The 27,312-nt window shown below is 52.8% G+C and overlaps 1 protein-coding gene and 1 long non-coding RNA gene across 9 annotated transcripts in view; one reads left to right on the plus strand and one right to left on the minus strand.

Moving 5' to 3' along the window:
- ATP10A (ATPase phospholipid transporting 10A (putative)) overlaps positions 1-27,312 on the plus strand; it is a 160,946-nt gene that overhangs the window by 103,693 nt on the left and 29,941 nt on the right. For all 3 annotated transcript variants that reach the window (XM_072950642.1, XM_072950643.1, XM_072950644.1), the window contains exons 3-10: positions 2,710-2,795; positions 12,979-13,085; positions 13,559-13,690; positions 14,751-14,881; positions 16,665-16,917; positions 19,976-20,193; positions 22,141-22,335; positions 23,538-24,171. In XM_072950642.1, the coding sequence (XP_072806743.1) occupies positions 2,710-2,795; positions 12,979-13,085; positions 13,559-13,690; positions 14,751-14,881; positions 16,665-16,917; positions 19,976-20,193; positions 22,141-22,335; positions 23,538-24,171 (1,756 nt within the window). The remainder of the gene's footprint in view (positions 1-2,709; positions 2,796-12,978; positions 13,086-13,558; positions 13,691-14,750; positions 14,882-16,664; positions 16,918-19,975; positions 20,194-22,140; positions 22,336-23,537; positions 24,172-27,312) is intronic.
- On the minus strand, positions 15,368-23,602 carry LOC140689671 (uncharacterized). 6 transcript variants are annotated; one of them, XR_012064698.1, is made up of 6 exons: positions 23,512-23,602; positions 22,116-22,289; positions 20,391-20,449; positions 17,965-18,196; positions 17,481-17,651; positions 15,368-17,305 (listed from the first exon to the last, which is right to left on the minus strand). It is a non-coding gene; the product is annotated as an uncharacterized lncRNA (long non-coding RNA). The 6 variants fall into 6 exon arrangements; XR_012064696.1 differs by having other exon boundaries at positions 20,248-20,449; XR_012064694.1 differs by having other exon boundaries at positions 20,391-20,496.

The raw sequence follows: 27,312 nt of genomic DNA on the forward strand, positions 1-27,312 counted from the left end.
CAAATTTGTTTTCTCACAGAGCTGGAGGCCGCAGAGTCTGAGATCAAGGCATCCACGTGGTCGTCCAAACTTCCTCTTCTTATAAGCACACCAGGCAGACTGTATTGGGATTCACCCTAAGGATGCCACTGTGACTTAATTATCTTTTTAAAGACTCTGTGTCCAAATACTGTCCCCGTTCTGAGATAACAGGGGTTAGGAAATCCACCTGTGAATTCTGGGGGTAGGAGTGAGAGGGCACAGTTCAACCCCAAACAGTCTCCAAAGATCCCTCCAGTTCTAAAAGCCCTGCCCAGTTCCAGGCAAAGCAGGTGAGGCCGGGCATCCGTGCCCCTGGCACACGCATCCCCCAGGTGTGTGGTTATTGGTAGACCATCACAAAGGCAGCTCTCGAGCCCCGGAGACAGAATGTTCCACCATTTGGGAGCTGCACACGACATTTTTCTTAGAGAGAAAGCATAATAAACAGAGGCCGAGTATTTTAAGTCTGCTCTCCCTGAGTGCCAAGAATAACCCTGGTGTGCTGTGGAACTCACTCCCTTCATGGTCATGCTGGCTGCCGCATCTGCAGATGTCTGCTCTGGAAAAGGCAACCAGCCGGCTTCAAGATAATCCACCGGGCTTTAGATAAACACAGGGCTCCTCGAAACATAGCCTTACTCTAAACAGAGCCAGAGGTCATTTCAGTCCAGGGGGAGGGGGCACCGATGGCTGATTCAACTTCAAGAAGAGCCTTTTAGATACTGACAGGGATATATAAAATAGATAACCAAGTTTATACTGTATAGCACAGGGAAATATATACAAGAGCTTGTGGCAGCTCTCGGTGAAAAAGAATATGACAATGAATAAATGTATATTATGTGTGACTGAAGCATTGTGCTGGGCACCAGAAATTGACACAACATTGTAAACCGACTATTGCTCAATGAAATTTTTTTTAAAATGTAGTCAATTTTTACACTTCACTAAGTTGAATAAAGTTTTAGTCATCTCAAAAAAAAAAAGGAGAAGAGCCTTCTAAAGTGGCATTTTAGTTTCAGCTGTTGAATTGAGCTACTTCTATGCTGTGAGGTCTTTTAACGGAGATGCTGTGCTGGAAGACAGTTGGGAGTGACTTTTGAGCACTTAACCTTCATGGCTGGGTTCGGTGCCAGGGCGGGCGGTGCTGTGCTGGAGTGCTAGTTACCTGGAATGGTGTCAGCGATGTTTATACCATTCCTCTGATTTTTCTCTTTTTTTGCTTTTTAGTTTTGTTTCCTTTTTTTTTTTTTTGGAAGGGAGGTAATTATTTATTTCAATAGAGGTGCTGGGGATTGAACCCAGGACCTCGTGCCTGCTAAGCACGCACTCTGCCACTGAGCTGTATACCCTCCCCCCGCCCATTCCTCTGATTTTTAACCATCTGCACTTTTCTTGGTGATGATACACTTGTGTGAGCAGAGACAGTTCAGTTTCTTACCACGCTGTGACTCTTGGTGGAGGAAGGAGAAGGGCCAGCCCAATGACAGCGAGCTGATTTTTAAAATTCCAGAAACTTGCACTTAGTGATCTGTTCCTCCGCCGCCTCCCCTCTTTGCTCCCCACTCCGCGTCAGTTCATGGGAGCGCGGCAGCCCGTCAGCTGTCAAGGCGAAATTCTCGGAGAAAGCCTGTCTTGGTGGTGGGCTGTTGTTTCTTCATCTGGCAGAATAAGAAAGAAGTTGTTGGCTTAGATGTTGGTTGTTTTAATGTTTTTCACCAAGTGTCTGCAAAGAATCTTTAGCACACATTGAGGAAACGATGCTTTTATTGTAAGTTCCTCTTTGCCACATGGAGTCTGCTTCTCTCAGTGTGTATGGAAGCTGGAAGGTGCTGGTCGGCCTCCAGAAGCTCACCCATCTCTCCACTTGCTCGTACCTCACAGGCTCTTAGTTGGCATTAGAGATGCAGCCCTTTGCACTCCCTGGTGCCCTGGTCCCGTCTTACTAACTACTGCTCATCCTCTAGTGACGCGCGGTCACTCGCTGTGAGAACGAGGACACACGGGCCAAGTGCAGTGTGCGTGCGGGCACGTGCGTCTGTGTATGTATCCGTGTTTATGTGTTTGTGTGTGTATATCTGCATATATCTGTGTGTATGCATGTATGTGTGTATCTGTATATGTGTATATGTGAGTTGGGTGTGTTTTGTGTATGTATGTGTGTGTGTATATATTTGTGTGTGTATGTGTGTAGGTGTCTGTGTTTGTGTGTGTACATATCTGCGTATGTGTGTGTATATCTGCATATATGTATATGCATGTGTATATGTGTAGGTGTCTATGTGTGTGCATGTGCATATGTGTATGTGTGTGTATACGTGTGTGTGAATTGGGTGTGTATTGTGTTGTGTACGTGTGTGCACACGTGTATATGTGTATGCATGTGTGTACATGCACGTGTATACGTCTGTCTGCATGTGTGTTTTTGTGTGTATATGTATGTGTGAGTTGGGTGTGTACTGGCTTGTGTGTCTGTGTGTGCATGTGTGCATGTGTATATTTATGTGGGTGTCTGTGTGTGTGCACGTCTGTGTGTCTATGTAGACATGTCTGTGTGTGTGCTGGACTCTGCACAGGTTATGAGGCAGAGTCCTTCTTCAGGCCGCGTGCCCGCTGTGGGTGTGAGACGGAAGCCAGGATGGACGGCTGCACCCAGGTCTCTCTGACGCGTCCGTGCTGTAATTTCAGGTCTCCGAGTTCAACCCTCTGACGTTCACCAGCGTGATCGAGTGTGAGAAGCCGAACAACGACCTGACGAGGTTCCGTGGTTGCATGTGAGTATCAGACCTCCTGGGCGTGCCCTCCTGTAGGACAAACTGGCTGTAAATAAACAGCCGACCCTTGAACGACTCGGGGGTGAGGGCACCAGCCCCCCACCCCAGTCAAAAATTCAGTCTTCCCTCGGTGTCCATGGGGGTTGGTTCCAGGACCTGCTGGGGATCCCAAAACCCACGGTGCCCAGGTCCCGCAGCCTGCCCTCTGGATCTGCCACTCAGCACGTGTGCACTCAGCCATCCTTGGACGGCGCAGAGATGTGTTAACTGGAAACCCCTGCGAGTAGGTGGAACCGCGCAGCTCAGACCCGTGTTATTCACTGGTCCGCTGTGTCGGGTGTGGTATAGTGTGCGTATGCTCTTTGCCCCTTGGCGCAGCCGTGGTGGAGCATTGTCCTGCACAGAGCTTACGGGACTGCTTGCTCAGAGCCTGTCAGGTCCGCCCGTGGGGAGAAGCCGCTGCCTCCCCTCCCTCTAGCAGCCCCGGAAGGTGGGGAACACGGGAGACACGATTGTCTACACGGAGCCTGCCTGGAAGTTCATTCATTCATGCACTCAGGGAAGGTACAGCTCAGTGGCAGAGTGCATGACTAGCGTACACAACGTCCCAGGTTCAATCCCCAGTACCTCCATTAAGATAAATAAAGAGATAAATAGATAAACCTAATTATCTCCTCCTTCCCCCCAAAAAACCCCAACACAATTTTTTTAAAACTTCGATTTCATGCACTCAGCTATTGAACAAGTGTTTGCTGAGCACCTACTGTGTGTTGGGCCCCTCTCAGGGCTCCGGGGCTAACGCAGTGAACCGAATGGAAGAAATGCCTGCTTGCATGTTCATTTTGCTCTTGTTAGGGAAAGAGAGGCAGCAGACAGAACCAGAAGGCTAATCTAGAGCGTGCCAAATAGCCCAGCCCCTTCTCCAGAAAGGAGGGACACTGTGAGGGTGTCAATGACACGGGCCTGGCTGAAGGTTGGGACTTGCTGAAGCTGGGCTGTGGGTCTCTGGGAAGTAAATGCCAGTCCGTCAGCTCTTGGGTACATTTGGAAATTTCTGTAATCGTGTCATGCTACTCGGGTGTCCCCCTGGAGAGGGAGCCAGCTGTGTGAGCAGAGCCTGGGGACTGCGGGCGTGACCCACATGGGGAACTGGGGCCTCTCCTGCTGTCCTGCCCCCAGGGGCCCGCAGACCCGGCTCCTGCTTAGCGGTCTGGGCACAGCGTGACCGCCGGCGGACACTCAGGGAGAGGCTGGCGCTCTGCTCCTGGGGAGGGGGCTCCACGGCTGAGAGCTTTGGCGTGAGTTCAGGGCTTCGGCTTTGCTGACACGTTCGACATGGTTGCCTGTGCCCAGCTCCCGGTAGGCTTCCCCTTGTGCTGGGAGGGTGGGAGCATCTGTGAATGAAAAGCATTAACCATCTGGGGCAAGAGACAGCCCGTCACCCACTGAAATTGCCGATTCTTGCCCGAGGATCCACCGGAACTTGCAAGTGTTAGATCACCCCTTAAAGGAACACATTAAAAGAAGATAAAACTCAAAAAAATGCTAAAATGTAATCTGTAAATTTGGGAGAGAATGCTCAACCATCCCTCCAAACCTGGTCTGCTGTGGCCCCCAGGTCGCCTTCTCCGGGCTTCACATCCTTGGTGCCACCTCGGACCTCCAGGGACATGTGGGCAAAACAGAACAGGTGCTGGGTTTCCAAGGACCCTGAAGCAGCTGCCGTGAACGGGGCTGGGCGGCCTCTAGGGAGAGTGTCCCGGGGGCATTCTTCCTGGGGACGCGATTTTTTGGTGCCAGCTCTACCAAAGGGAAAGCTAGACCGCCTTCTCCAGACACTGCTCCAGCCTGCGCCTCCTCGTCTCTGGGGTCCTCTGAGGCCCTGCCCTCGGGTTGGATGAGCCCTGGAGGGGACGCCAGCCTCAGTCAGCCGCTCTCAGTCCTGCCCTCGGGGAGCTGCCTCTGTTAAACAAGGGCGTTAAACAGGTTTGAGGCTGGCAGACGCGGGGGCCCACGCTCTCCAGCACGGCAGCTCCGCACACTCCTTACCTTCACTCATCTGCGTGATGGGGAGAATCCAGGCACCACCTCGTGTCACTGGCGCAAAGCTTTGTCCGCTTAATACACGGAAAGCTTTCCAAAGGGTGAGCGCTTCGTAAGTATTGGCCACTATGATGGTCATTGCTGCTGTTAACATTCCTATTACTATATGACTGTGTAGTAATGTTTTTACTATAATATACCTAGCCGGGACGGAGGGAAGTTCAGGAGGAGGTAAAGGAGGGAACACGAATGTTCCCTGGGGAGGGAGAGCCAGTGGGAGAGGAGGAGGCTGGGAGGATGGCTGGTCCACAACGTTTGTATCCAGAGAAGCTATAGGTGGAGGAACAATGGGTTTGGGGTTTCCCGAGTGAGCAGCTGGCAGGTGCATCAGATGGAGGGAGGGACCCAGCTGACAAAAAAAAAACAAGTGTCAGGAATTTGGAGAAGTAGGAGCTGAAGATACAGGTCGAGAGGTCGTGTTTGATGCCAGGGGAGGCACCAGACCAACACAGGGCAGAGGGTTAGGGAAGTGAGAAAAGGAATGAGGACACAGTGATCCCGGCGCTCGGGAGCAGGAGTCCTTGGGTGTGATGGGGATGCAGTTCCAGGAGCAGCACTTGGTGGAGGAGGTGCAGAGGGGCGTTCAGGAAGGAGGTCTGGTCTGCAGGATGTTGGACTCCCCAGGGAGCCTGGGGAAGAGGGGTGGGTAGAGTCCAGGACACAGGAGATAGAAGAGGAATTATATTTTCAACCACTCTTTCTAGAACTGTGGCTTGAAGAGGAGCGACAGGGCCAGAGATAAACGCCTCAAAAAGAGGCGAGACGCTTGTTAGGAAGAGAGAAGGTAACACGAGGCCAGGCTGGAGGGGGTCTCCATGGGGACCTCCAGTCCGGGTGGGGGGATTCGGTGACGCAGGAGGAGAGCATCCTGCCGCCCCTCGTCCACCCCCAGCCCCTGCACCGCCTCCGTGCCGGCCCTCAGCTGGCTCCACACCCCAGCTGCCTCCTTCTTGGAAAGATGCCTCATGTGGACGGCCAGCCAGGCTGACTCGGCTCCGCAGACCATGCCAGCAGCGAGTGTTTCCAGTGCGTGTCCCTCTTGCTGGCCTGTTGCCCGAGGAAGGTCGAAAGGCAGCTCTCCCCGGGTGAACCCTCCTCCTGCTCTGGTCCAGCCTTGTGCTGGCTCTTACTTTTCCCAACAAGCCGCCTGCCCTGCTGGAGTCAGGGAGCCCGGGTGCCAGCCAGGTCAGGCCTCTGCCCGCATAGACCCCGGTGTCATTGTGACTGGACCATCTCTACTGGGTGGGATATTTGGGATTTGCTACAGGACCGTCAAGGTGCAGAGGGGCCCCTCTCCCCAGCAGGCCTGTTCAGCCAGGGAGGTGGCTGAACCTCCTGGAGGTGGCTGTGAGTTGGGGGCAGTGTGTTGAACACTCCTCCCTCCGTGACTCGGGGGGGGGGCCACCAGCCCTGCTGCAGGGAGTCTGGCTAAAGTCTCCAGGAAGAGTGCAGAGGGGAGGGGCCGGTCACCCTGGGTCCTGAGTCCTGCCTCCCGGCAGAAGGGAGGGAGGAGGCCCCTGCCCTCTGTTGGTCCTGATGCTCGGGGTGGGCTCGTCTGGGTTGCACTTCTGACGCTTAGACCCAGGGGGCCAGTTCCCTGGCTGGCTGGCTCTCACTGCCTCTCCGGGCCGCCTTTCTTCAGCCTAGACTTCAGCTGCCACCCCAGAGCCTCACTCAGCCTGGGAGCCCGGGACGGCCGCCACGGGGCAGGCCAGCGGGTCTCACTCTCATTTGGACCAGGCCATTTGAACTTGAAACTTCAGTTATTTGCAGTTGAAGAGCTAAGCTTTCTGGGGATCATACCAAGAAGTCCCAAGCCTGAATTCCAGCTTTTTTCCTCCCCAGTAGGTGGCCTTAGGAAAAGTTAGTTATTCCAGAGTTTCTGAGCCCGGCTCCCTCCTAATTCTGGAGAGGACAGTGGCGGACATTGGATGGAGTGAGAGACACAGCATGAATCAGAACAGTCCGTGCAAGGGGTGGCGTCAGCCATGGTGTGGGGCCCTATGGGTGTGAAGTGTCCACACAGGAATATCTGAAGAGACAAAAAGTGGATTCAGGGTTGGAGTGCTGGGGGTGGGATGGGAGCGGGGAGTGACTGCCAGTGGACACGGGGTTTCTTTCTGGGCGATGAAACGTTCTGAAATTTGCCAGTGGGGACACCTGTACCGCTCTGTCAATGTACAAAAAACCCTGAACTGCGCACTTTAAATGGGTGAGTTTCATGGTATATGAAATACAGCTCAAGCTGTGCAGACAGAAGTGTTAGGGACGTCATTAGTCAGGTGCGCTTGAATGCTCACTGTTCCTTAATGCAGTCCCTGTCGTGAAGCACTGCTGAGATCCTCAGAGGGAGGGACTGGAAATAGCAGCCCTCCCCGCCCTTCAGCTGCCCCGGGCCCCTGGCTCCCCAGGACGCCTGTAAGTGGGGCCTCTAGGTGCCCTGCTCAGCTCGCTCTGCCTTCAGATGGCAGAGCGATGGGCGGCCTTTGAGGCCACAAGTCAGTCAAACTTTATCACTTACTCCTAAAGAATAAATGAAGCACAGAGATTGGTTGGGCTCGCCATCTGATGCAAAATTCCATCTCCAGCTGTGAAGCCGGTCCTGTTCTCATCCCAGGTCTTCTGCAAAGCGGGTCTGGGCTCCCTCCCCGCCGGCCGCAGAGCCTGCCTGACCACGCCAAGCCCCACGACGCTGGCGGCCACCCAGAGCCCAGGGCAGCCCCTCCCAACCGCCCTGGCCAATGACATCTCCAAGACCGTTGTCACCCCTTTCAGGGCCCCCAGCCCCCAGCCAGTGTCTGGATGGAGCTGTGTGTAGGTTTATGTCCCGAACGTCCTCATCCCCAAGGACCAGGCTCTGAGACGAACTGTAACTGCGTCAGCTAGACTCTGAGAGGGAAATATTTCACTTCACCTCAGCACCTGTAACTGATCCTTACATCTCCACACAATCTGGTATCAGCACAAAACACAGCCAGGTCACTTCTGCACCTGCGTGGATAAACAGAAACCCGAACAACTATGATTTTAAAGAAAATTATGCCTGGGACTTGCAGTGGAAGGAGTTCTCCCTCCTTCTCCCTCCCCACCTGTCAGTCAGGTCCCCACAGGAAACAGATCAGGGGCTCAGATTCCAGTAAGGGGGCGGGGATGGGTTTTGTTAGCCAAGGGTCCATTTCTGCTGAGAGGGGACAGGGCTTCAGGCCGCCACTAGTAACTGACCCATTGTCACCAGGGGGCCCAGTGGTCCTGGGGGAGGAGTGGCTACTGGGGACTAATGTCAAGGGGGCCACCTGGGGGGCTCATCGCCCTGATCAGGGGACACACCAGCCCAGCACTCTCTCCCCAGGAGGAGCCAGGGGTATGCTCCCATCCTCTCTGGCCTCTGTTCCCTCCTTTGGTGTCTAACATCCCCATAGGCTGGTCCCCTCTTGAAGCTGAGGGCCAGGCAGCCTCAGCATTTGCCAGAGCCTGAGGCAGGCCTAGGATGCAGAATGGAACAAGATGAGAAATGCCCCTTCACAAGTGGAAATGGGGAAGCACAAAAGAATACTGCAGAATCTCCTGGCCGGGGGGCCTGGGGAGCATGTCACCAGCAAAGAATCTCCCTGAGGGCTGCAAAACATGCGCCCAAGGTAGCTCGTCAAGCTCCCCGAGACAGATAGGCCGGCGCAGGCCATGCTGGACTGACGGGCAGCTGGGTAGCAGGACATGCTGTGTAGGGGTGGCCGGGACAGAAGGCCCAGGAAGGAAGGGCCCCCTCAGGGTGCAGAGTGGACTGTGTGCACCAAGAGGAAGTGAGAGCCCCTGCAGCATGCTCCCGGGATGACACAGTGCTCAAACCTGCACCTGGAAACATCGCTCGGTGCCTGTGAGAGAAACAGACAGGAGGGGCCAGGGCTGGCGGCATCCAGGCTATGAGGGGTGGGTTGCAGGCTCCAGCAGAGAAATTTCTGAACGATGCACAGACAGCACAAGAAGGAGGTGGAATAAAGAAATAGTCAGCTGGGGCAGGGTATAGCTCAGTAGTAGAGTGCCTGCTTAGCATGCACGAGGTCCTGGATTCAATCCCCTGTACTTCCATTTTAAAAAAAAAAGGAAATAGCCAGCAAAGTGGGGTAAAATTGAGGACTGATGTCTGAGTGGACATAAAAATGAGGGGGTGAAGAATGGCACTGTGGGTGCTGGTCCAGGTGACCCGTCGACGGTAGAGCTTTGGCCTGAGACAGAGCAGAGGAGGGGACCAGGCCTGGGTGCTGGAGGCCACAAAACCTGGGGAGGAACTGGCTGCAGGCTGCTGTCCAAGGTCCCAGCACTCTGGCACCACCTCCCTGGCCTTGTGGGAGAGCGGGCAGCTCTGTGTCTGGACCAGTGGGTGGCGACCCCAGGGTTGCAGGCCCCTGTGAGCACCTCCCCGTGCTGGGACTCAGATGGACCAGTGCTGCCATGCAAGTCCTGTCACCAAGAGCCAGGGCTGTCAAGAGACATAGCCCCTCCTGAGAAAGAACAGCCAGGCAGGACATTTAGTAGCTGAGCCCTGCCGCTTCCCAGGGAGCGCGCCTGTGGCATTTCCCCAGAGCACTGTGCACTTCTGAACAGTTTCGATTTGGAAGAGATTGGCTGGATGAGTCAAGAGGCCTGGGGCCTTGAGCAAGAGGAACTCTGCTAAGTGGTGCAGATGAGATGTTAAAGGATGTATCCGTTTGTTTGGGTGACAGACCCGGCAGCTTAAACCACAGAAGTGTGTGGTCTCGTGGTTCCGGAGGCCGGATGTCTGAGGTCAGTGTCATCAGGAGTGGTGCCTCCCGAGGCCCTTCTCCTTGGCTCGCAGACGGCCGTGGTCTTGCCCTGTGTCCTCACATCCTCATAATCTCTACCCTTGTCTGTCTCTGTGTCCAGATCTCTTCTTTTTTAAAAAAAATTTTTTTAATGGAGGTTCAGAGGCTTGAACCCAGGACCTTGTGCATGCTAAACATGTGCTCTACCACTGAGCTACATCCTCCCCACCATATCTCCTTGTCTTGTAGAGAAATCAGTCCTAGGGGGTTAGGGCCCATCCATGTGACCTCATTTTAACTCAACTACCTCTTTAGAGACCTAACTCCAAATGCACTCATATTCTGAGATAACTGAGGTTAGGACACCAACATGTGAATTCAGGAAGGACCCATGTCAACCCATAAGAAAGAGGGAGGTGTTGAGGGCAGTGTGATGGGCTCACATTCTCAGGAGTGTCTTCCTGGAGTTGAGCCTCGTGCCTCCTTGGCCTTGGGCTTGTTCACCCTTGGTGGGGACTTTCGCCCTCAGGAGACCGCTGTAGCACTTGAGTTGCCAAGTCCCTGCTGGGTGATGCCAGTCTCCGGCCTCCCTCCCCTTCTGACGTAGGACCATTCACTCGGGACACAGCCCTCCTCATGGCACGTCTGCACCGGGACCTTGAACAGGCTGATGCACCTGCTGTGGTCCGTTCTGGTCTGGCTTGGTCTGATCAGAAAGCACTGTAGTTGCTAAAAAAGATGTAGGTCATGTCGGAAGCCGAATGCCACACATGTTTCCTATTTCTCTTGAGGTCATCTTTTGTTCTGAATAAGCATGACTGGGACTTGGAGGGAGATGGTTCATCCTTTCCTGCCATCCTGAGGAATGGCTTCCATGGGTGGCTGTTGGCAGAGAACCGTGGCAGGGGGCATCATCTCACTGCAGATGTGGAAGCTGGAGTTTGTGGGTGATGTCTGACATACGCCAGCCTCTTGATGCTCTAGCTAGCACTGAGGTTTCCAGTCTTGAATCTCTTTTTCTTTTTAATTAAAAAAAATTTTCATTGAAGTATAGTCAGTTTACAATGTGGTATAATTTCTGTTGTACAGCATAATGTTTCAGTCCTACATATACAGACATATATTCGTTTTCATATTCTTTTTCATTAGATGTCACTACAAGACATTGAATATAGGTCCCTGTGCTGCACAGAAGATACTCGTTTATCTAATTTTATATGTAGTACTTATTTGCAAATCTCCAACTACAAATTTATCCTTTCCCTCCCTTTTTCTCCCAGTAACCATAAGGTTATTTACTATGTCTGCAAATCTGTTTATTTTGTAGATGAGTTCATTAGTGTCCTCTTTTTTCTTTCCTTTTTATTTTTTTTTTTAGATTCTGTATATGAGTGATATCATATGGTATTTTTCTTTCTCTTTTTGTCTCACTTCACTTAGAATGACGATCTCCATGTTGCTGCAAATGGCGTTATTTTATTCTTTTCTTTTTTTTTATGGCTGAGTTCTCTTTCAAAAGCAAACCTTTACTCTGTTCTGAAATTGCCAGAAGCGGGCATCGCCCAGGGTTGGTTCCTCTCCGCCTGCACATTCCCTTGTGTGAGTTCTGCAGAACTGGTGCTATGTTGGTAACTTACAGGCTTGTGGGAAACGTGCCCCCCCACCCCCGACATGCTTTTTGGCCTTGTCTTTAGCTTAGCTTCTTTTCTTCACCATGAAATATATTGATTTCCCTGGTCGAGAGGCAGCCCTGTCCCTCATGTGGGTACCGGGGTCCGGATGTGGCAGGAAGTACTCTTTTCCTGGAAACCTTGTGAGCTTCCTCTGACCCTGTACCTCCACAAACCAGCTCTGCACCCCTGGTCAGTGGGTAACATGCTAGGAGCTGGTGGGAGGGGTCTGTGGTGAGCTTCAAGCCCGCAGAGGAGGAGTCTGGGGTGTGGGTGTGTGTAGGAGGGTTGGGCAGGGCTCTCCACCTAGGGCGTGAGAAAGTGGAAGGGTCTTAGAAGACCCTGCTCTTGGAGGGTAAGTGACCCTGCCTGGTGTAGGTTAGACTAGGCCCCTGTTCTGGAAGCCTCCAGGGCCTCCCCTGTTGACCCATTCATCAGGCTCCAGGGACTTCATCTGCCCCAGTGTGGTCCCAGCGTGGACGGTCCTGGCCAACAGGGGGGAGGGTGCAGCCATCGGTGGGTCAAGAGGACGAGTTTGAAAACCAGTGGCTTCCACTGGTTTTCCTGAATCCAAGTAGTAGTGAAACCTGGATGCATAAGAGTGTCTCATGGAATTCACCGCATTTCACATTTAACGTATTCATATTTCTAATAATTTTATGACTTTTTATTTATAAGAAAAATAGAATGCAGAAGATACTGGGGAAACCAATATTATCCCCCTTTGTAGAGAAATACTTGTACTTTGGTGACAACATGAGGGACTGGTGAGAAGCAGTGTCCCTGTGATGAGCAGGACATGGGTGGAGACCACGTCTCAGGGCCTCCCCTGGCCACCTTCCCAACCCAGGCCCCCAGCTTCCGGCACTGCCCTCCCCAGCAGGGGTCAGTCCCGTGGTGAAAATCTTACAGTGATCCTGATACCAGTTCTGACATGTGGGTCTTCCCCAAGCCAAGCGATCCCGTGACAGCAGGTGGGTGCCCCACAGCGTAGTTCAGTCCTGACACCGTCTCCCAGAGGTGGTTTCGGATCTCACAAGTCACAGGCTTGGTCCCATGTCAGGAACAGCCAGGCTCCTGGACCGAATAGCAGAACAAAAGGTGTCCCTAGGGCTCTGATCACTTAGGAAATTACAGGCATTTGGGAGCTTTGCGCCAGGAACCGGGATCAGAGACTCCATATTGGAACAAAAGTTTCTCCTTGCACCCTTATTACAAAGGTGTCAGGAGCCCTGTGTCAGAGATGGGAGGGTGTAGCTCAGTGGTAGAGTGCGTGCTTAGCGTGCACAAGGTCCTGGGTTCAATCCTCAGTACTTATATAAAATAAATTTAAAAAACCTAATTACCTCTCCCCCACCAAAAAAAAAAAAAAAAGAATGGGGGACAGAGAAGAAGTCATCTATTTCTTATTCACAAAGCCCACGGGCCAAGTAACGGAACAGGCGTCAGGCTCTGAAGGTGCTTCTAGAAGCCCTGTTACGGTGCAGAGATCCACCAAGACCAGCGCCCCCGGGGTCCAGCTCCCCCCCGCCAGCGCTGCATCCAGGCCGCCCATCCCTCCCAGGGCGGCGCTGCCTGGCGGGGAGGCCCGTGCCAGCGCCCAGGTGACGCGTGCCGCCTGTTCCCCGACAGCGTGCACGACAGCGGGAAGAAGGCTGGGCTCTACAAGGAGAACCTGCTGCTCCGCGGCTGCACCGTCCGCAACACTGAAGCCGTCGTGGGCATCGTCATCTACGCAGGTAGGCGCTGCGTGTCGCCCGCCGTCTGTGGCTGTGCCCCGGGACACGGCTCCCGGGGGGTTTGTATACTTCCGGATTATCAGAGTGGCCTAAACCCACGGTGGGGAACCAGGGGAATAGAAAGGAGCAACATTTCCAGTGACATCTGGGCCCCCAGCTCTCAGCCTGTTGGCCTGTTCCGCCCCGTGCCCGTCTCCGTGGTGGTTACTTATTTAAGGCTAACTGTGTCACCTGCTCTTTTGACTGAGCTTGTCCTGTGAGAATCACTGGGTGGGGGCTTGGTAGAGCTCAGTGGTAAAGAGCGTGCTTGGCATGCACGAGGTCCTGGGTTCGATCCCCAGTACCTCTACTGAAAAAAAAAAAAGAATCGTTGGATGGCAGCACGGTTCTCCAGCCATGGACTTGGAGTAGCCCGCCCCTCACCTGCTGGGTGTTGTCTCACTGTGTTCCCCCATGTCCCCCCCCCACCGCAGGGCACGAAACCAAGGCTCTGCTGAACAACAGCGGGCCCCGCTACAAGCGCAGCCAGCTCGAGAGGCAGATGAACTGCGACGTGCTCTGGTGTGTCCTCCTCCTCGTTTGTATGTCTCTGTTTTCGGCGGTCGGTAAGTCTCCTCTGAGGGTCACTGAGTGGACCCTGCTGGATGGCCGCCAGGTGCGCCTGCTGGCTGCCTCTGACCCTGGCCCACTCAGCGCTCTAATTCACACACCTTTGTCCCCCGACGTGGATTCAGGATGTTGATCAGCATGGTCACGGCGAGCCGCCCAGATGGTCGGGGTGCGCAAAGGCGTGGGTTTTGAACTGGCAACCTCTTGGGTGGGAGAACGGTTTCATTGCACCAGTAGTAATGATTCCAGTGGAAGAAGTGTTTATGTCCTGGAGCAATGTTCAAATCATAGCAGCAGAGGCACAAAGGCTGCTAATGGGAACTCTGTGAAAGGAGGAAAGACATTATCTGGTCCCGAGAAGAGATGAGCAGTTAGGCTGTGTGCGGACTCCGGTGCTCGCCAGCCGTCGCTGGTCTCCAAAGCCGCGAGCTGCCTCGAGAGCCCCTGGCAGGTCCTAGAGCCTTCAGCTCCCTGTTAAATGACCTTCACCAAGTCCCTGCTCAGCTGCTGTCCCACAGACGGGTGTGATGGGTGTGACAGGTGTGCCGTGGCCTCAGAGCTCGGCGGTAAAAGACACAGGTGCACAGGAGCTGAGCAGGGCTCTGTGGTCAGACAGGTGTGGGGCTCAATTGATGAGGTAATGTGTGTTGCTGTTGGCTTCTTGGAGCCTGTGAGATGTGACTTTTGAATCTCCAAGAAGAGACGGGAATGGGCAGCATCCAGAGCCTGCTGAGACCGGTACCTTGGAGGCACACGGTGAGAAACTCCTTTCTGGAGGTTTCTCATTGACACATCCAGTTCCTGCACTATGACCAGGGATGCTGTTCAGAGCTAGTGACAGGACAGGGCTGGGGTGAGGCAGAGTCCAAGTCCCAGCATGCCGATCGTGGATGCCAGCGATACTGCAAGCCTTTGCTTTCTTAGGTGCCAAGCAGGCTCGTAAACCCCGTTGCACCTGTGTCAAGGAATAGTCTTAAAAGTTTGCTTTGATTTGCGCTAGCAGTGTTCCTGTTTTTATGTCAGGCGAATGACACTTCTCTTTGAACATTGCTCCAGGACATGGACTGTGGGTGCAGCGCTATCAGGAGAAGAAGTCATTGTTTGATGTCCCCGAGTCTGACGGCACCTCTTTGTCCCCAATCACAGCGGCGGTGTACTCGTTTCTGACAATGATAATAGTTCTGCAGGTAATGACGCTAAGTACCACATGACAATTGCTTTACATTCCCGCTGAGAACTTAAAGTCGCCACACTCAGCTGAGAACTTCCTACCAATTCTGCATCTGGGAGGAGCACAGATTCACCGGCCTAATGTATTGCCTTCTGTTTTCCCCCTGATACATCTAAAGGGTCTTTTCTTGGGGTGCTTTTCAACTGAACATTCTCCTTTGCTATTCTTAAGACTCTGAGGCTTTGAGAGGTTGGTTTTTTGATCCTTGTTTTCTGTTTTATTTTTCCATTCAATTACTTCTTTTTTTCCCCCTACACTTCTTTTGGGGGGGTTGGGGGTAAAATAAGTCTGTTTGTTTGTTTGTTTGTTTGTATATCTATTTATCTATTTAACTGGAGGGACTGGGGATTGAACCCAGGACCTTGAGCATGCTAAGCACATGCTCTACCACTGAGCTATACCCTCACCCTGCCACCATTCAATTACTTCTTGAAAAAGAAAATTTCAAATTTTCTAAATTTTATTTTGGAACAATTTTAAGATTTACAGACAAGTTGCAAAAAATAGTATAGAGAGTTCCCACGTGTCCTTCACCCAGTGTGTGAGCATGTGAGCATATTGTGTTACCACAGTACCTTGTCAAAGCTGGGAACGAACTCTGGTACCGTGAACGAAACTCCAAACGTTCATTTGGATTCCATTAGTCTTTTTTCCACTAATGTGCTTTTTCTGTTCCAGGATTCAGTTCAGGAAATCACATTGCACTTTGCAGCATTGGTTATGATTATGATCATGATTATTACTATTACATTACTGTTATTAGTTCACATGCCTCCTGAACAATTCCCCATCACTAACTGAGGATCTGTGCCCCAGGGATCTGTTGGAGCAGAAGGGGGCTTTGAGCATCCCTGCCACCTTCAGGAGCACAGAGTGAACAGAGGATGAGGCTTAGCCCTTTGCCTGCTCTCTTTTCTCATGTGTACTTCATCCAAGGGAGAGCAGTCTTCTTTAACTTTCCAAATTAGTCTCCTCTATGAAAGCATGTTTCGTTTTGGCCTTGAGCTGGTACTGTGGCAGGTGTTGCATTAACATATACTGAAGTTACCCAGAGAACCGGTCAGTCTGGATATGACCTCTGAGCCCACTGATAGCGGTTCAGTACCTTTACTCCACACGAAAAAGAAAACAAATGGAGGACTGATTCCATGAAGATTACTCTTAAGTTGCCAGTGCATACCTGTGACTGTTCTCCAAGCCTTCTTCCCTCTGCTCTGTATCAAGATCACAGAAAAGTGTTCTGTTCACGGAACCAGCCTCTGAAAAGACTGTCTCTTCTGAACTGTGGGGTTGTGTCTGCAGGACGGGCCGCTCCTGTCACCGGGAGCTCCCTGGACGGCCTGGGTGCGAGGTGACTTTGCTTATGAGGACTCTGACTGTGCTATGTGTTTTGCTTTGTTTTTTTCTCTTTTCTCTCTTTCCTTTCCTAGCTTCTGTCAAGCATGACTTAGTAATCCGACACGCTTGCTTCTGTCCAAGCCATGGTTACCACACTTCCAGACACCGCAGTGGATTTCCGCTCTGCAGTGGGACCATGGGCTTGTCCTAGTTTAAACTCGCTGCCAGTATCCTAATATTTTCCAGTACTGACTGTAAACCAACCTGGTTAAGCTCTTAAAGGTACAGTGTAGTCCCTACTTGCTTGTGGTTGTAGTTATTTGTCGTTTAAATAGATTGGACTAACTCCACAGCTTCCGGCTCCTCACCATTGCTCATTCCATGTGCTTTGTGTCTTGTAGGTTTTGATCCCAATTTCCTTATATGTTTCCATTGAAATTGTCAAAGTGTGCCAAGTGCACTTCATCAACCAGGACATCGAGCTGTACGATGAGGAGACGGACTCGCAGCTGCAATGTCGGGCTCTGAACATCACGGAGGACCTAGGGCAGATACAGTACATCTTCTCCGACAAAACCGGCACTTTAACCGAGAATAAGATGGTTTTCCGAAGATGCACTGTGTCTGGCGTAGAGTATTCCCATGATGCAAATGGTGAGTCTGGGGCTGGGGGCTCCCAATCTGGGCTCAGCCAGGGAGCTGCTCTGTTAGAGATGCACACCTGTGTGTGTGCGTGTACACACGCATGCTTCAGGGATTGCTGGTTTTTGAGGGAGAACAAGACAGAAAGGCTGTCGGAGCTGCTCGGGAACCTGAGGCCTGGCAGCATCCACAGCAAAGGCTCCTCCGTGTTTCCTGCCAGACAAGTTTAACCAAGGAAGGCAGCCTGGAGAAGCTCACATTCGAGGCACTGGGTCTCTGTCACATCAAGAGGCAAAGAGATGTTTCCTTGGTCACCCATCAGTCTCCTTGTTATCAGCTGCAAATTCTCAGAAGGGTGTGGGCCAGTTCATGCTGCGTTCTTTCCTCTGGAATGTGACATCTGCGGAGATGGAGGGACGTGTCACCTCACTTGGGAGTTCAGGCAGTCCTTTCCTCATCCTTGGCCGCCTCCATTCCCTCTGAATGCTCAGGGGAGCCATCTGCTTCAAGGTGTGACCAGAGCCACCCGCCCGCCCGAGCCAGGAGGGGGTCCCCGCACCACAGGGCCATCGTACCTCTGAGTAGGGTCACCTGCTCTGTACCAGCAGGACTCCCCTCCTTTCCTGTACCAGCATCTGAGAGCATCAGAGAAGTCTTGCGTGGAAACAGAGGCAAATCCAGAACTGGGGGACAGCACGTGGGCATCAACAGAAGACTGCTTTTTAGGGGCATTTGGTGGGAAAGATCTGTTGGAAGCATGAGATTTTTGTGAGTTTTGTAAAACCAAAGCAGGGGCAGGTATAGCTCAGTAGTAGTGTGTGCTTAGCATGCATGAGGTCCTGAGTTCAATCCCCAGTGCCTCCATTTAAAAAATAAACAAATAAACCTAATTACTTCCCCCATATATATATATAAAACCAAGAATTATCATGATATCCACTAGTGTCTTCCACATAAAATTAATCATCTTAGCAGAAGGTACAGAAATGGATCTGTTTTGTTTCGTGTTTGATTTGCCACCCAAAAGAAGCAGTCAGTAACAGTGTCCCCTCCACCCACCTGCCTCCCTCTCTCGGTTCACTTCCCTTGACTCCTCAGCCTTGTGCAGACGAGTTCGTTGGCCTGAAAGCAGAGCTCAGCCTAGTTGTAAAGGAGTCAGTCGGAGGACCCAGGTCTGAGGTCAGCCTTTGAACGCTGGAACTGAAGCTCCGTGGGCAGAATCCCAAATAAGACTCCAGAAAGATTTTGACAGTTGTCGGATGCGTACCATAAAGCAAAGGGGTCCATCACCCTGGAAGACACAGGACAGCGTTTCTGGGGAAGACTGAACCAACCAGGTGTGTCTGCAGCACTTTAAGGAAGTGCTGGATCAGTGACTGACGTGCCCCGGGGCCAAGAGCACCTTCCCCAGCTGCTTGCATGATCTAACCTCTCAGAGCTGGTTGGTGAAATGAATTCAGGTGGATTTGGCTCTGAGCGCTGAGCCCAGCTCACGTGTACCTGCACTGGCCACACGGACCGTGGGCGTGTCCCTCTCTACCTTGTGTCCTGGTGATGGTACAGGACCAGGGCCCGCATCACCTGCTCCTTGTCCCCGTCTTCCCCAAGGAACCGAGGGCATCGCTGAGGCCACTGCTGGCCAGAAACTGCTGCACGGGCACAGAGCACAGACACACCAGCAGGGGCCTGAGGCATGGCCACTTTTAGGCTAACATCTGATCACCGCTATGGGAGGGTGGGCAGGGCAGGCAGGCCCTCGGAAGGCTGACACCACGCTCGTGATGCCCAAGCCTTCAAGCTGGACGGACTGGTCCAGGCTTTTCTCTTCTCCATCCACTCGCCACGGCGCTGCCAGTAGCGGGAGGGACACGCAAGAGTCTGTTTTGCCCCTGGAACTAGGAGTTCCCTGAGTTGGGATCCTGGCGCCAGCAGTTACCCGGCCTTGTGACCACGGGCAGGTGACTTCCCTTGCCTTATCTCTGAAGAAAGGTCTTTCTTTGGAAGATGCTGAGTGCAAGGCCTGGCCCACGGGGCAGACTGTGCCACGCATGCCCAGGCCAGAGACCCTCGCAGCCGCTCTCGCAGACCGCTTCGCGTTAGGATGTCTTGCGCTGCCGCCCAGCACTGGACCTGTTTTGAAGCTCTCACAAGTCACTTACTGAGTGAGACGTCCTCTTGACTAACCTCCTCTCGCTCATCCACGATGGAAAAAGCTGAACTAACTGGGCGAAGCCAGGAAAATGTGCTGAGAGCCTCCCTCAGCGAGAGCAGCGCTGCAGGTGCACTTCTGTGAACCCCCGAGGGCCCTGGTGGCCACAGGGACTGTGGCTTCCCAGCGGCCCCTAAGGGCTCAGGCATCAGGTCAGGCTCCTCCTGGGAGCTCTGCTCACTGGGCCTGAACTCTGGCTCCTCCATGCTGTGTGACCCCGGGGGGCTGGGAGCCTCCCTGATGCAGGGTGTTTCATCCTTGTGGGGTGAGTGCGGACGGTACCCTCCCCACCCCTGACCCTGAGCAAGGAGCCCCCACAGGAAAGCGCCATCCACACGGCCTAAGAACTGTTACGTCTGCGTGACCACAGGGCAGATGCTCAACACGTGATCTGTCCTGATGGCTCCAGTGGGGAGGTGGCCCTGTGACCCCAGGATGAGCCTCAGGGGTCACACTGGCCCACCCACCCCGTTTACACCTGGGCTCCCCCTGAACAGAGGGGCTGTATGTGAACCTGTCTCCACCCACATGTGACTTGTTTGTGGGGCGGGATGGCCTCTGTGCCATCAGACAGGACCGGAGCCTTGGCATCCCATGGGGTCTGAGTGCTGTCTCCATGCCCTGCCTCTGCTTCCTGTGACCTTAATGAGCTGAGACTCAGTCTTCTCACCTGTGAAATGGGGTTGACTGAAGGCACACGTAAATGACAACAGCCCCCACCTCTCAGTGGAAACCCCTGTCAAACGTGGCCTTGCCACTAGGGAGCGACGGTAGCAAGGGCTCCCTGCTTGAAACTGATGCGCTGAGTCAGTTTCATGCCCAGCCTCCCCATGGTGTGTCACTGTGTCCCTCTCCCTGCAGCCCGGCGTCTGGCCAGGTACCAGGAGGCAGACTCAGAAGAGGAGGAGGTGGTGCCCAGAGGGGGCTCGTTGCCCCAGCGCGGCAGCTCCGGGAGCCACCAGAGCGTCCGCATCGTGCACAGGAGCCAGAGCACCAGGTCGCACCGGCGCACAGGCAGCCGCGCTGAGGCCAAGCTGGCCAGCATGCTGTCCAAGCACACGGCCTTCAGCAGCCCCATGGTGAGTCCCGCCCCACTCCTTCCTGCTGTCACCTCCCCTCCAACTCCGGCTCACCGGAAGTGTCTGTGCTTCATGGTACAAGCAAACTCTTGCTGGTGGGGGTCACCTCTGTTCAGTTAGGGGACGTTCCTCTGGCCAGGGCCTTCCCCTGGCTCACACTGCTGTATCTTTTCCAAACACTGACACGGTCCCCTTACCAAGTTTCTCAGGCTGGGGACTGCCAGTGATCCACCCAGACGGGTGATGGAGAGGAAGACTGTCCCACCACATGGAATGAAAACAAGTGTCAGAGCAAGATAACAGCTGTGAAAAAAGCAAACTCAAATTAAAAATTAAAGTTTTAGTTAGATGAGCCCAAATTTAATAAACATCTCTCTCCCTTGTTTTGTCAGCTGCCCAGATATTTACGGGCCATTCTCATCTGACAGGGAAGTTTCCAGAAGTGCATGATAACTTCTAAAAGACACTTTCACTCTAAAATTTTTGAAGACCAGAGAGGGAGAAACCATTTTGCTCACGTATGGTGGCCTCGTTCCTTTACATCCTTTGAAACCCCTGTAGAAACTGCCCTTTGAATAGAAGTCACCTAGAATGGTGGTCGCTGATTGGTGGGTTTACACGGGGCACGTGGGTAGGGAGCTCTCACGCTGGGCAGGAGGGAGGCTGTGTTGGAACAAGTTTTCCTGACGTGGATTTCGCAGTCAGTATGGGTCAAGAGTATTCGAAGTGTTCCATCTCTCTGACCTAAGAAGTCAGTGATTCAATCAAGGATTTCTCTGCGCAGAAGCTTATCAGTGTGTTAGTTATGTCAGTAAGCAGTGAAAACGTGCATCCAGTGATAAAGATAATGGCCAAGTAAATGATGGTATGTCTGTTTTGAAACTTAAGAAGTTGTGTTTTCAGACTCACAGACTTAGAAAACAAACTGTGGTTATCATAAGGGGAAAAGGGTGGAGGGTAGGGATAAATTAGGAGTTTGGGACTAACATATACACAATCTATGTAAAATAGATAAACCACAAGGACCTACTGGGTAGCACAGGGAGCTACAGTCAATCTCAGAATGACCTTTAACGGAAAAGAGTCCAAAAAAGAATATACATGTGTATGTATAACTGAATCACTTTGCCGTACACCTGAAACCAACACAACATGGTAAATCAACTACACATCAATAAAAATATTATTAATTCAACAACAGTAAAAATTAACTAAGTTAAAAAAAACTGTGTTTTCAAATAGCTCTTAAAGGCCTGGTAAAGTTGAGGCAATATAATGTTTCTGGGGAAAATAGAAACTTCCAGTTTATGTATAAAATATTTTGATTCTATAAAATGTAAATGTGTAGAAAAAAGACTGGAAGGAAAGGCAGATGCATGCTTTTCAAAAAGTGCATATTACCATGAGGTGGTGTGATACAAATTTGTTAGGTTTTTCCCTATTACTCTCTTATTTTTCCAAATCTGAGTAAGATATGTTACTTTATAATAATGTATATTCTTAGTATTATTTTATAAAAAGGACATGTGTACCTTATTGTATATAATATATGCATTTCATTTCAGGTGTCAACTGTATATTCTTATATAATTAAAATCATACATGATGTATTATTACAAAAAGACGTATGTGTATATGTGAGGTGAGGTGAGGTTCACAGCTTCTAGTAAAATCAAGGCATACTAAATAGTCAAGCACCAAGACACCTGGCAGGCGGGGTGGGGAGGGTGTATAGCTCAGTGGCAGAGTGGGTGCCGAGCATGCACAAGGTTCTGGGTTCCATCCCCAATACCTCCATTAAAAAATAAATAAATAAAATAAATCCCTTCCCTCCCCCCCAAAAATAATAATAATTGAAGGGGTAAAAAAAAGTCTATTAAAAAAAGAAAAAGATGCGTCGCAGGTCACTGGATCAGACTGACCCCTCGGCCTCTGTGTCCTCCCCAGGAGAAAGACATCACGCCCGACCCAAAGCTGCTGGAGAAGGTGAGTGAGTGCGGCAGGTGCCTGGCCTTCGCGAGACACCAGGAACACCCGCTGGCCCACCTCTCGCCGGAGCTGTCTGACATCTTCGACTTCTTCATCGCCCTCACCATCTGCAACACAGTGGTGGTCACATCCCCTGATCAGCCGCGACAAAAGGCAAGTTCTGGAGTCCCCATCCCTGTGAGCCCGCAGAGCCCCGCCATCATCAGTTTCCCACAGAAGCCAGAGTCGCTCAGCACTGCTCTCTGGTCTAAGGGGGTGCAGCTGGGAACTTCAGATAGAGCAGACCAGCTCACTAGTTCTGCAGTGACGTTCCCAGACTAGTGGGCAGGTGTTAGGATTGTGGCCAGGGGAGGAGGATGGATGGCCGGAGACAGCTATGGAGCCCGGGATGAGAGGGACACAGAGCAGCCAGGAGGGTGGCCACCCGACCTGCCTCCCAGTGCTGCAGGGTCCTCAGTTTTCACAGCGAGGACAGAACAGGCTGGGGCTGAGACTCCGGGAGGAGTTGCTGGGACCTGAATCCTGACGTTGACACCAGCCAGCCCCCTCCTGTGTCTGGGACGTGGGCGCGGTGGTGGGGCTTTAGGGCCAGGGCTCCGAGTAGGGCTGGGCACACAGTAACTGTATCTGGCGTTCATAACATTGTCATTCAAGGAGTGGTTGAGAATCAGTGGGAAGTGACTGAAGGTGGCGGGAACATGGCAGTCCTCGAGCTGGGTTTTGTTTGGGTTATCGTGAAGATTCTCTCCCAAGAGAGTAAGGTTTTCTGTGTGAAAGGAGCCTCTGTGAACCCAGGAGCTCCTCAGAAGGTCGTCCAGGTGAGCCAGGTGGTGTCAGGTGGGGGGTGCACCTCAGCATGGCTGAGCGCGATGCACCCAGGCAACTTTAGGTGGATACAAATGAAGGTCTTCCAGGGCTGGATGCATGCCATGTCCCCGGGCCCCCTACTCTCCCAGGTCCCTTCCCCTCCTCCCGAGCCAGCCCTTGCAGCACGTTCCGCCAGTGAAGCCACTGGTGGGTGATGGAGGCTAAACAAGGGGTCTCTGCCCTCTTCGCCGCAGTGGCATATCTGGCAGCAGCGTGTGCCCCTCCTGCTCTTGCTCCTGCCACACTGGCCTGCGGAGTCAGTCCCAGGGCCTGGGCTGCGGCTACCCGACAAGCAAATCCTGAAAGAAGGAATAACTACTGCATAGCCTTTGGTTAGGGGAAGTGGACGAGGCCGAGGGACGAGACCCTGGCCTGGTTGCAGTTTTGAGTGGGAAATCTGTGTTCCCGGCCCCACCCGGGAAGTGGAGGAGGGCCCTGTGGGGGTCGGGGTGAGCCCCTCACCTGCCTTCTGCCCGCCTCTCCGGCAGGTGAGGGTGCGGTTTGAGCTGAAGTCCCCGGTGAAGACGATAGAGGACTTCCTGCGGCGGTTCACGCCCAGCCGCCTGACCTCGAGCTGCAGCAGCGTCGGGAGCGTGGCTGCCACCAAGTCCGCCCACAAGGCGGGGTCCAGCTTCCTGTCCACCCTGCCCAACGACGGCGCGCTGCTCGGGCTGGAGGAGCGGCTGGGCCCGCCGGCCCCGGCCCTCGCCAGCAACGGCTACAGCAGCGGAGCGCGCGGCTGGGCGGCCGAGTGCGCGGCGGCGCGGGAGCCGCAGCCGGAGCCGGAGCCGGAGCCCGAGCCCCATTCCGAGCCCCAGCCCCAGCCCGGGTCCGGGCCCGAGGGCGAGCTGCGCTACGAGGCTGAGAGCCCCGACGAGGCGGCGCTCGTCTACGCCGCCCGCGCCTACAACTGCACGCTCGTGGACCGGCTGCACGACCAGGTGTCAGTGGAGCTGCCCCACCTGGGCCGCCTCACCTTCGAGCTCCTGCACACGCTGGGCTTCGACTCCATCCGCAAGAGGATGTCGGTGGTGATCAGGCACCCGCTCACCGATGAGATTAACGTCTATACCAAGGGGGCCGACTCGGTGGTCATGGACCTCCTGCTGCCCTGCTCCGCAGGTACCCTGCTCCCTCTGCTCGCAGCTCCCCACCCACTCAGCGCAGGGGCTGGCGGCGTCCCCAGAAACCACCCCCTCCCCCCATCGGAGCTTTGCCTCTCTCGGTGGCCAGAAATTCTCCCTTGAAGGGTTTGGACTGGAATGCGCGGTGCGGGTGGGGGATGGAGGGCGTCAGTGTCTGAACCCGCTTCCAGAGAATGGGGTTGGGCATTCCTGGGGGTGAGGCCCAGCATCAGGTTTTAAATCTGGACAATGAAGGTTAAGAACTTCTGGCCAAAAGTCCCAGGAGGTTCCCTTCTGCCCTGTGACTGTCTGGACCTGGAGCACCTGTGACACCCAGGCCATGGTTTTTAGCCCATTTGTGGAGCTGCCTCAGGCCTCAGTGGGGGCCCAGGTAGTGGGGACTGCAGGCCTCTGGCCGCTGTGGGGCTGCGAAGCTCCATCTTGGTCTCTTTTATGCTAGAGTTCCACGCAACTTTGGGGTTGAAAAGAGGAGTCCAGAAACCACTGGTATAGAGGGTGGAACTTTGTTTAGCAGGAGGACTTGCCCCTCTTTCCAGGAACAAATGCTACTGGACTTGGGAGGGGGAGAACCTGGGTGCCCACTAGGAAACCTGGTCACACCTCCCTCTGTACCCAAAGGACAAAGGAGGGGCCGTCTGACCTCCAGGGGAGAGAAGCAGGGTGGAGGTGAGGATGCTGCTGGCAGATGGAGAGGGATCACATAATTCTGCTACCTCCCTCCTTGCTGTATCCTGGAAACAGCTCTGGGTACCACCTGTGTGAAACCCTGTACACTGGATATGCCCCTCTGGAGCTCAGGAGTGGAGCTAGGGAATACTGCTTAACTTCCCACGGTCCTCTCGTCCTCTCCCCATGATCACAGTGCCTCAGAGCAGGACTCCTGGCTACCGCAGAAACTCTGCAGACAGGAAATCCTTTTTCCTGGCACAGAGCTATTCCCTCCCAAAGGCATCTGAGTGAATTGCAAATGCATCTGGTTTCAATGAAGGGCCTTTCTTGGGGATGACCTACTCCGGGGGGATGGGTTTTGCCTTCCCATCAGGTGGTGATTCTGCCCCAGGGAAGACATGGAATCCAAGTTTCAGGTTGATTTTGTTCAGAGAGCCACCTTCATTCTGAAATTAGCTTTTGCATCCACATGAAAGAAAAACCGTAGATATGATACTTACCTGAGTAGATTTCCTTCTACTGCAAAAACATTACCTTTGTGCTTTTTAACTTTATGCTTCTTCTTGATCCCCTTTAATAATGGAGTGGTGTTTATCTCATCAAGAACTTGTCATGATTTCCTTTCTTAGAAGACTTCATAGGTGGCAGTTAATTTTTTTTTAATTTCTATTACCCTGTTCTAAATAATTTTAAATGAACTGAATCCATATTACTTTCAACTTCAAAAGGCATCATTTAGAAGATTATATTTAAGAAGCAGTTAACTATTATAAATTATTTTGATGAATTATGGTATTATCTACATTTACAATAAAGGAGCCTTTTGATTATTTTTTTTAAAAGAATTCCACAGCCTTCTTGTAAAGACGGTTTAACAGACCTCTGTGTTTTGGACTTTAACACCTGCAGTGGGTTATGGATAGGGTGAATAGCCAAGCCAGCACTAGCCAGCAAGGGTAGGGTGGGATGGCCAGAGACGCTGACCCCCAGCCCAGAGAGAGAGCAGGGAACCTGCTGACCTGTGCGAGGGGCGTCAGAGCCGCCAAGAAGCCTGCAGCACTGGCCATGCTCATACTTGGCTGGCAGTGCACTTTTTAAAAAATGAATAAAAAGCTTTAAATGTCTAGACAAAGCACAAACAAAACTTCTATCTCTCAGAGTCAGCTTCAAGGTCAGGGGGTGAAGGGAGCCCTAGACCCCCTCCCTTCTGGTCCTGCAGCCCCAGTGTAGCTTTGCTCTGGCACCCACCTCACCTGCTGCTGCCCACCTCCTCCTTATGGGTCCCCGGGAGGGATTAACTGCAGGTGAGAAAGAGCAAAGCCTTCCATCTGGTGCACTATGGAAAAAATAAAAGCATGACGTCATGTTAACTCTCGCATTGCTCAAACCGTGATGTTGGAGGGTACAAATCAAAAACAAGAAGTTTGCGTAAGTCTCCACCTTCCTCTGGGAATTTCCAAGCGATGTGCGCTTCAGGGAGGCTTGGAGAGGGAAGATCTACACGTAGACGCCAGGCAGTTTAAGATTCAGGGCATTCAGAGCCCCCAGCGGTTTCCCAAGGGAAGGGATGGCTCTGGGGTCATCTTGAAGTTATCCACCAGTGACACCCTGGCATTGTGCATAACTCATTCAGTTTTCATTTCGGGAGTGAGGGGGTGGGTGGGGTATGGAGCAGAGCCGATTTGCAGATGGCTGCCTGTGACGTGCAGCACTGTGGCCAGGTTGCTCTGCCTGTGTGCAGGGGATACAGGGAGGAGAGCATCGGAGTGTCCTGCATCTTTCTTCAAAGAGCTTGCAACACTTTGATCAAAAAAGACACGAGGAGGTGGATGGGGAATGTGTCATGTTCGAAGGACGTGGCCTAGCAATAAGTTAGGTGGGATCGGGTAGAAAGCAGGGACTCTACCCCATCCAGGACCTACAGACCTCTATTCAAATTCCAAGTCTTATGGGCTGGAGTGACCCTGGGCAAGTCACTCACTCTCCCCGTGCCTCAGCCTCCCATCTGTACAGAGGAAGTCAGAATGCTGACCTGACAGCAAACCCCTGTCCAAACTCCTAGCATCATGCCTGGTGTGTTACAGGCATAAAGCTTAAGTGTGGTCCCTTTCCCATCTCTGGTTTCTTTTCCTTAAGATTCACTCACCAGAGGTTCAGTCCAGTTGCCACTTTGTGTGGTTTTTAAGGCACAGAGCTGCAGACGGCTCCACCCTCCTCCAAGGGCAAAGAATAGAGGAGGAGGGAGGGCCACCAGGTGGTGGTCACGGTTTCTCTCCCTGCAGGGCTGGGTAGACTCCGTCCCGCACAGAAACACCGCGGTGTGTGACCAAACCTTCATCCAGGGCCCCCTAGGTCCTGAGTGGCCTGGCCTGCCTTCTCTCACTCATTAGTTTTTTGTTTGTTTGTTTGAATTGAAGCATAGGCAGTTATAATGTGTCGATTTCCGGTG

The sequence above is a fragment of the Vicugna pacos genome, chromosome 27 (assembly GCF_048564905.1).
Source record: "Vicugna pacos chromosome 27, VicPac4, whole genome shotgun sequence".
In the NCBI taxonomy this organism is placed as follows: Eukaryota; Metazoa; Chordata; class Mammalia; order Artiodactyla; family Camelidae; genus Vicugna; species Vicugna pacos.